We start from the raw sequence: 9,337 nt of genomic DNA, 5'->3' as shown, positions 1-9,337 counted from the left end.
CTCGCACGATCGTGTGCAGAATGAAGGAGAGAATCTGGTGGAGAAAAAGTGGCTTTTATCGTTAAACATGCAACTCTTAATACCTTTCACACTTGTATTTTGTTTATAGTGTACTAGGTTTATATTAGTAGTAATAGTATGTTGTTCTACTACAGTGTAAATCTAATAATTAAAGGGGACCTATCATGCAAAATGCACTTGTCTACGTCTTTTCTACATGAATATGTGTCCCCGGTGTTCCAGGGAACTCACCAAGTGTCAGAAAACACAACCCTCTCTATTTTCCTCCATACCCAAATCTCTAAAAAAGGGGCTGCAACGGATCTGATAAAAACTGATCCAGATTTGAACACTGTCCTGACGTCAGGACGGTGGCGCTACGGCTATTGGGCCAACTCCACCAATCAGGAGGAGACAGCCACGGCCATTGCCGTTCGAAAGCGCTGGAGACGCTGTAGTACATATGCCAGGCCGATAGATGGTGCTGTTCTCACTGAATCAGCCCTTGCTAAAACAGAGCTAAAAAATGTCAAATTGAGCAAAATGAGGCATGGCTAAAATGCATGATCTGTTTGGTATTTTGAAAAAAAAAAAGTATAAATATGCCTTATATAGGTATGGTCCTACACTATATTATTCAAATATAGCATGATAGGTCCACTTTAATATAATCTAATATAATCTAAATGAGATGCAGTACCTCTGTTGTACAGCAGGTGTCGCTGTTATACCTCTCTATATATATATAGCATATTTACAGAACATATGTGATATTTGAGGAGCTGTATTTCCATGTGAGCGTGTCCTGTTTGAACATGTTTACATCTCTCATAAATTGTTTATTGTGCATAAATTAAACTGATTACTTTTAGTTCATTTTGATGCTATTACTGTTGACTGCTTTTACTAAAGTGAGATTTCTACACTGCAGTGTTCAGTATTCAACATTTACTCAAGTGTTGTACACAACATACTTGTACTTTATATAAGCATTTGTCTTGTACGTTACATATACCTCTAGTCCAATACAGTTTGGAAGCAAATATTTACATGTATTTAACATTCATAAAACGTGATGAAGTACTAATATACCCAGTACTTCACAAGGTAGATTATTTACAGTTTGGCTCCACATTGAGGAACTTCAACACTAAAATGCTCTGTATTTTTTAATGATAAAATGAATATACTTAAGTACAGTACTTGAATATAAGTACTGTCGACCAATGATAACATCATGATGTGTTCAATGTCATCATGTAAAATGTAGTTTTTAATGAGTACATGTAATAAAAACAGCTGTTCGATGATATGTTTTCACAGCAGCATTAAACAGACATAAAAAGGTTATTATGACCTTTTAACTTCCTAAAACTAGCAGATTAGACCTCGTTAAAACTAGTAATGTCAACATTTGTTTCATTATTAACACCACTGTTAATTCATGGTGGGATATGGGACATACATGTGCATCCCCTAAAAGCCTGAAATATCCTATACAGATATACATATATGTATATCTTTATATATATAGATATACATATATGTATATCTATATATGAATCCCCTCCTCTGTCCCCTGAGAGTTGTGTACCTGCAGAGGAAGGTTCCTCACGAGGCAGCTGGCTCCGAACCCCACCAGCAGCAGGTTGGTGAAGACGAACGCTCGCGTGGCGTTCACGATCTTCTGTATATGTTTGTCGGGGCGTCGAGGCTGACCCGGCTCCCTGAGGAGAACACAGAGTAAATAAATCAATACAAATCCATCATCCTCTCATCTATCATCTCTTCTTTTCGTCTGTGTGCGTTTGAAGTCGGAATATGGACCAGTATTAAAATCACAGGAAGCAGAATACTCTTTCCATTTTAAATTCTGATATACAGTACGGCACATATTGTATTTTTTAGGTCATTTTTAGTATTTTAATTGACCTTACTTTTTTTAATATTTATATATCTTGTAAACATTCCTCATTTTAAAATTGTTTTTACAATTATTTTCGAAATATTTCTGTATTAATTCTCTTATTTTGTTTAGGTATGCTCCATTATACACTTTTTGTAATGGTATTTTAACTAATAAATGGACGTATTGTGGAGCTGAAGAGATTTCCTGGCCTACAAATCGTATTCTACAAACTTTATAAAAGATAAATCTTGTTTGGAACAGACCCTCTTAATCAATCAATCAATCAGACAGTCCTTTAAATAATGTGAATTTCAGTCAAACTAATCACAATAAGCGGTTTTTAAATGTCTGTGTTTATGTGTGTTAACTAGGGCTGCAGAAGTTAATGAACTAGTAAAGACATTCAAACTGCAGGAAGCACAATTATATTAAAGGCTAAATACGTGTTAAAATGTTATTGTAGTGGCAATTTGTCCAAATAAAATATACTCAAAATCAATCTGCCTCAGAGGCACCAGGTAGCGAATCTTATGCAGGAAAAAGTCCAGACAATAATTTACCATTAACATGTTCTATATAGTTTTAAGTAAATTAACTGAGCACTCCTTTGGGTGATACCGATTTTACTTAAAGGGGGCCGATCATGCAAAATGCACTTTTGTACGTCTTTTCTACATGAATATGTGTCCCCGGTGTTCCAGGGAACTCACCAAGTGTCAGAAAACACAACCCTCTCTATTTTCCTCCATACCCAAATCTCTAAAAAAGGGGCTGCAACGGATCTGATAAAAACTGATCCAGATTTGAACACTGTCCTGACGTCAGGACGGTGGAGCTACGGCTATTGGGCCAACTCCACCAATCAGGAGGAGACAGCCACGGCCATTGCCGTTCGAAAGCGCTGGAGACGTTGTAGTACATATGCCAGGCCAGTAGATGGTGCTGTTCTCACAGAATCAATATCAATAATTTACCATTAACATGTTCCATATAGTTTTAAGTAAATTAACTAAGCACTCCTTTTGGGTGATACCGCTTTTACTTAAGTCAAACATATGAATATTTCCTCTACTTTTGACTTAGTGCTTGCTTGTTTCTATGTGCATCCTCCTCTAAACCCTTCATATTTCATGTTCACTTCGCTGATCAAACAAATCATCAAACAACACGAAGAACAATGGCTTTTACCTCCTCTTTTGCAATGCTAAAAAGACACAAAAAACTCCCAAATTTGGATCAATAAGGTACCTCTTATCTTATCTTATCTTATATGCTAAGCCGTCGCCAACCACACCTGTCTACCAATATTGCAATATCACTCAAAATAATTGGTCTTTTTGTGGTAAAATATTTCATATATGTTCATTTGTTGTCTTTTTGTAGTAATTGAATGTTCCTTTGGGTCGTTTTATGGCCTCTTTTGTGTCTCTGTAGTCATTTTGTGTCTCTGTAGTCATTTTGTGTCTCTGTAGTCATTTTGTGTCTCTGGAGTCACTTTGTGTCTCTGTAGTCATTTTGTGTCTCTGTAGTCATTTTGTGTCTCTGGAGTCATTTTGTGTCTCTGGAGTCATTTTGTGTCCCTTTTTTATATTTCTTTGTGACTCAAAGTCTGTTTGTTGTAATCTTGTACCTGTGATATCTCTTAGTAATTGGTTTTCTTGTTCACATGTTTTTTTGTGGTTGTTTTGCATCTCTTAAAGTAAAATAATTGCAATTAGTTATTTTTCATAGTGTTTTGTGGGTGCTTCCTCACCTCGGGGTGACTTTATCTTTGTCGTCTTCGCAGTCTTTGAGCTTCCAGTCCATCACGTATCCGATCACAGGAGAAGTGATGAGACAGAGGAGCTGCAGGACGCCAAAGATCGACGTGTAGACGCTCACTGAGGGACGGGAGAAAAGGGTTATTGAGCTTTGATTTTGGCTTTTTGTAACGTTTTGAACATGAAATATGAAGGATTTGGAGGAAGATGCACATAGAAACACAAAGTCAAAGGTGGAGGAAATATTCAGATGTTTAAGTAAAAGTGGAAAAAGTACTTCTTTACCCAAGTAAAAGTACAAATACTATGGTCTTAAAATACTCCGTTAGTAAAAGTAGAAATACTATGGCCTTAAAATACTCCGTTAGTAAAAGTAGAAATACTATGGCCTTAAAATACTCCGTTAGTAAAAGTAGTAATACTATGGTCTTAAAATACTCCGTTAGTAAAAGTAGAAATACTATGGCCTTAAAATACTCCGTTAGTAAAAGTAGAAATACTATGGCCTTAAAATACTCCGTTAGTAAAAGTAGAAATACTATGGCCTTAAAATACTCTGTTACAAGTGAAAGTACAAATACTATGGTCTTAAAATACTCCGTTAGTAAAAGTAGAAATACTATGGTCTTAAAATACTCTGTTACAAGTGAAAGTACAAATACTATGGTCTTAAAATACTCCGTTAGTAAAAGTAGAAATACTATGGCCTTAAAATACTCCAGTACAAGTAAAAGTAGAAATACTATGGTCTTAAAATACTCCAGTACAAGTAAAAGTCCTGATTGGAAAATATGACTTATACATATTCAGGGGGGAATTGGGCTTTGTAACAGTTGCTCTATTTAACAATGAAATAAAATAACATATGCATACATATAAGAAGAAAAAGTATATAAATATACCAATAAATACGTAAACATTTGTATAGTTAATTGGTGTAGTATCACTAATCTATCTCTCTATTTCTATGATAATAATATAATACTACATTTTTTATTCATCTTTTTATTATACTTCTATACTTCCTACTATACTTTTACTTGTAATATAGTATTTTAAGATCACAGTATTTCTACTTTTACTCCAGTAAAGGATATCGTTTGATGGTTTATCAATGAATCCATAGTGGAAACAAACAGCTGGAGAAATTGGGATTCTTTGTGATTCAAGCCTGAAGTTTCTTACCCACTTGCATCTTCTCCACTGAAACAGCAGCAAGAAGCCAGCGCGGCGGAAAGTGAAAGAGTAGTGGAGGGAGGAAAGATGAAGCAGAGTTAACAACGAGGCGCTGAAGCTGAGCAGAAAGCAGCAGAGAGAGGATGTTAGTGAGCAGAAAGAAAAGTGAACATAGTCCTGAGAGAAAGAAAACATCCACAGCAACACAGTTCACTTTCTGACCACTAAACGTCATCATACCCAACATTAGCCACCTTTAGCTTAGCGGTGGTGACGTGAAGTCATGTGACCGTGCTGTAGTTCCTTTATAGCCCAATATTAGCCCCCTTTAGCTTAGCGGTGCTGACGTGAAGTCATGTGACCGTGCTGTAGTTCCTTTATAGCCCAACATTAGCCGCCTTTAGCTTAGCGGTGGTGACGTGAAGTCATGTGACCGTGCTGTAGTTCCTCTATAGCCCAACATTAGCCGCCTTTAGCTTAGCGGTGCTGACGTGAAGTCATGTGACCGTGCTGTAGTTCCTTATTTATAACCCAACATTAGCCACCTTTAGCTTAGCGGTGGTGACGTGAAGTCATGTGACCGTGCTGTAGTTCCTCTATAGCCCAACATTAGCCACCTTTAGCTTAGCGGTGGTGACGTGAAGTCATGTGACCGTGCTGTAGTTCCTTATTTATAGCCCAACATTAGCCGCCTTTAGCTTAGCGGTGGTGACGTGAAGTCATGTGACCGTGCTGTAGTTCCTTTAAAGCCCAACATTAGCCACCTTTAGCTTAGCGGTGGTGACGTGAAGTCATGTGACCGTGCTGTAGTTCCTTTATAGCCCAACATTAGCCGCCTTTAGCTTAGCGGTGGTGACGTGAAGTCATGTGACCGTGCTGTAGTTCCTTTAAAGCCCAACATTAGCCACCTTTAGCTTAGCGGTGGTGACGTGAAGTCATGTGACCGTGCTGTAGTTCCTTTATAGCCCAACATTAGCCACCTTTAGCTTAGCGGTGGTGATGTGAAGTCATGTGACCGTGCTGTAGTTCCTTTATAGCCCAACATTAGCCACCTTTAGCTTAGCGGTGGTGACGTGAATTCATGTGACCGTGCTGTAGTTCCTTTATAGCCCAACATTAGCCACCTTTAGCTTAGCGGTGATGACGTGAAGTGATGTGCCCGTGCTGTAGTTCCTTTATAGCCCAACATTAGCCGCCTTTAGCTTAGCGGTGGTGACGTGAAGTCATGTGACCGTGCTGTAGTTCCTTTATAGCCCAACATTAGCCACCTTTAGCTTAGCGGTGGTGACGTGAAGTCATGTGACCGTGCTGTAGTTCCTCTATAGCCCAACATTAGCCTCCTTTAGCTTAGCGGTGATGACGTGAAGTCATGTGCCCGTGCTGTAGTTCCTTTATAGCCCAACATTAGCCACCTTTAGCTTAGCGGTGGTGACGTGAAGTCATGTGACCGTGCTGTAGTTCCTCTATAGCCCAACATTAGCCTCCTTTAGCTTAGCGGTGATGACGTGAAGTCATGTGCCCGGGCTGTAGTTCCTTTATAGCCCAACATTAGCCTCCTTTAGCTTAGCGGTGCTGACGTGAAGTCATGTGACCGCGCTGTAGTTCCTTATTGTGTGTTTATACAGTGTTTAATCTCACCGGTGCTGAGGTCTCCCTCCGTCAGAGACTCCAAGATGGTGTTCATGGCTCCCATGTAGAAGATGAGGCGAAGCTGCGTCACACACATGGTGATGAGGCTCAGCATGAAGATGGGGCTGAAGATACTCTTCATGAAGGACTGAGCTGCACAGGAAATGAAATAAGAAGAGGTCATTATGAATAAAAACAACCTTGGCTATCATCCTGCTGGCACCATGTCACGTTTACATACCAAACTAGAACAGGGTGGCCAAGCTAAATAAATAATGACCATAATGCAGGGGTGGAAGAAACATTTGCACAAGGCTTTTTAGGTTCAAGTACCATGTACTTACTTGTACTCCACTACAATATGGAAGCAAATATTGTACTTTTTACTACTGTACAATTATTTATAGTTATTATATAGTCCGTTAACAAGTCATCTCCACCTTTACCAGCTCTAACATTTAAAATGATGAACTGATTAATGGATCGCCATTATGCTTCATAAGAAATATTATTTGTGGTTCTTTGCTACTAGATTTACTTGTCACAGAGTATTTCTACACTGTGGTATTACTACTTATACTTAAAAGGGGGCCTATTCTGCTTTTTAGGGTTTAATTGGGCTAATAAATTGATATCTAGCTGAGAGGAATGAGAGGTGCAGTGAGTAATGTAACAGCTCCTGACAGATGGAAAATGTCCAGCTGTTATGAAATTAACAATGACTGCAACGCTACAATGCTTCTCTCAGGCTCTGAAACCAAACACCTGCTGAGTGGCTTTCTAAAATCAGGGTCTGAACATATTCCACGGTCCATTTGTTACCAAAGAGAGCGAGAGGTGTGGGGGAAACGGACGTTAGCTTAGCATGGATTTAGGGCGGAGGTAACACAGGCTAATGGGACTAATTGTTTTGTACAGATGTAGGTCCGAGCTGGGGTCTGAGGGTTCATACGGATATTTAATTAAAATTCAAGCACTTTTAAGGTAGTGTGGAAGACCTTATTGTCCACTAAGAAGTCCTTGAACAATGACAAAGCGCAACTGTAACTTCCTGTTTGTCTTCTTCTACTGTTCCCATTAGTGTTTACATCCTGTCTGTCTTGCAGAAATGGCAAAAGTACACACATCCTTTACTCAAGTAGAAGTACAGATACTGGTGTTTAAAAATACTCTTTTTATGAATATAGCTGTCATATCATGTGACAAAACGAGAAGCATGGCTGCAAGTGTGAGTGCTATTGCCGATGTGCCTCAGCTTGAAGACAAAAAAGACGGTTACATCTCCGACAGCGAGGGCAAGCCTACGGACACCACGAGGCCTGTCTGTAAGAAAATGTTCCCTCTATTTTGAATTTTGACAAAAAAGTTGTTTGAGATGATGCTGCTATTTTAGTCAATTGTCATTTCACCTTGAATACCATTGCTTTAATTTATTTTATTTATAGTTCTCATTGTTCAAAAGTTTGTGTTATGACTGAACATTTTTTCCAGGTTTGAAATAAAGCACAATAATGACATTTAAGACGGGTTCCCCTTTTTTTAGAGAAAGGTATCGAAATCGCAATTCTTGACTTGGTATCGGTACCGAAACAAAAATGTTGGTATCGTAACAACACTAGTTTGACGTGTATTTTCCTGCAGACTCACCCGGTTCCTGGTCCTTGGATTTGACCTCCAGGTCGACGGTGGACAGGCACAGTTTGTTGGCCTCCTGCGTTGCCAGGTCCTTGTTCGGCTGTTTCTGCTTCATGGAGTTTCCCACGCTGAGGCGGCGGCCCACCGTCGTCACCTGCTGGTAAAACTGCTTCCCTGTGATCTTGTGGTCGAAGCCCAGCCAGCTGAACTTGATCTTAACCCTGCAGGTGGAGGAGAGAAGAGGCGGTGAAGAGGAGGTTTTGAGCGCAAAATACAGAGAACCGTGAAATAGTGTGATTCTGTGTCACTTTGTCTGTTTGAAGTCAATCTGAGTCATTTTGTGTAATTTGATGTCTCTATGAGTTCTTTAAGTGACTGTTTGAAGTCACTTAGAGTCATTTTGTGTAATTTGATGTCTCTATGAGTTCTTTAAGTGACTGTTTGAAGTCAATCTGAGTCATTTTGTGTAATTTTATGTCTCTATGAGTTCTTTAAGTGACTGTTTGAAGTCACTTTTAGTTATTTTGTGTCATTTTATATCTCTATGTGGTTGCTTTAGGTCTCTTTTTGTCTTTTTCTGAAATGTAATATACAGGTTTTTTGAGTCTCTTTGTGGTCGTCTTCTATTTGTAATTGGTCTACTTGGGGTTATATATTTATTATATGGTCATTTTGTGTCTTTTTAGTAATTGTGTGTCTCCTTTTTTGAATTTTGTGCCTCTGTGGTCATTTGTATTTGTTTTGCATTTTTTTACTCCATTTAAAGTTTATTTTTAGTCATTCTGAGTCTCTTCCTTGTCTTTGCACGTGTCTTTCCGTGGTATTTTGCAGGTGAAGGCCAGGGGGGATGTGAATACTTAGGATGAATTCAGTAATCGACCAATAAAGAGATGGATGAGGAAAGAAAACCAGAAGAAGATACATGAGCCGAGTAAAAGGAGGAAAGAAAGTGTCCAGGCGACTGTGAGCAAATCCAGCCGATCATCTGGTTTTAAAGTCTTTCCTGTCCATGAAATGTTTTCCATGTGTGTGAGGAGATCTCTGCGGAGAATCTCTCTACAGAAACCTGTGTGTGTGTGTGTGTGTGTGTGTGTGTGTGTGTGTGTGTGTGTGTGTGTGTGTGTGTGTGTGTGTGTGTGTGTGTGTGTGTGTGTGTGTGTGTGTGAGTGTGTGAGTGTGTGAGTGTGTGAGTGTGTGTGTGTGTGTGTGTGTGTGTGTGTGTGTGTGG

The 9,337-nt window shown here is 39.1% G+C and overlaps 1 protein-coding gene across 2 annotated transcripts in view; it reads right to left on the bottom strand.

Moving 5' to 3' along the window:
- LOC117477000 (large neutral amino acids transporter small subunit 4-like) overlaps window positions 1-9,337 on the bottom strand; it is a 72,262-nt gene that overhangs the window by 3,752 nt on the left and 59,173 nt on the right. The window contains exons 8-13 of one of the 2 annotated variants that reach the window (XM_034123695.1): window positions 8,122-8,330; window positions 6,484-6,627; window positions 4,855-4,872; window positions 3,663-3,789; window positions 1,595-1,727; window positions 1-34 (exon numbers count right to left, since the gene is read on the bottom strand). In XM_034123695.1, coding sequence (XP_033979586.1) covers window positions 1-34; window positions 1,595-1,727; window positions 3,663-3,789; window positions 4,855-4,872; window positions 6,484-6,627; window positions 8,122-8,330 — 665 coding nt within the window. The remainder of the gene's footprint in view (window positions 35-1,594; window positions 1,728-3,662; window positions 3,790-4,854; window positions 4,873-6,483; window positions 6,628-8,121; window positions 8,331-9,337) is intronic. The other variant, XM_034123696.1, reaches the window with a different exon arrangement.

This window comes from Trematomus bernacchii, unplaced genomic scaffold, assembly GCF_902827165.1.
Source record: "Trematomus bernacchii unplaced genomic scaffold, fTreBer1.1, whole genome shotgun sequence".
Taxonomy (NCBI): Eukaryota; Metazoa; Chordata; class Actinopteri; order Perciformes; family Nototheniidae; genus Trematomus; species Trematomus bernacchii.
This window is presented reverse-complemented; position numbering and strand designations above follow the sequence as displayed.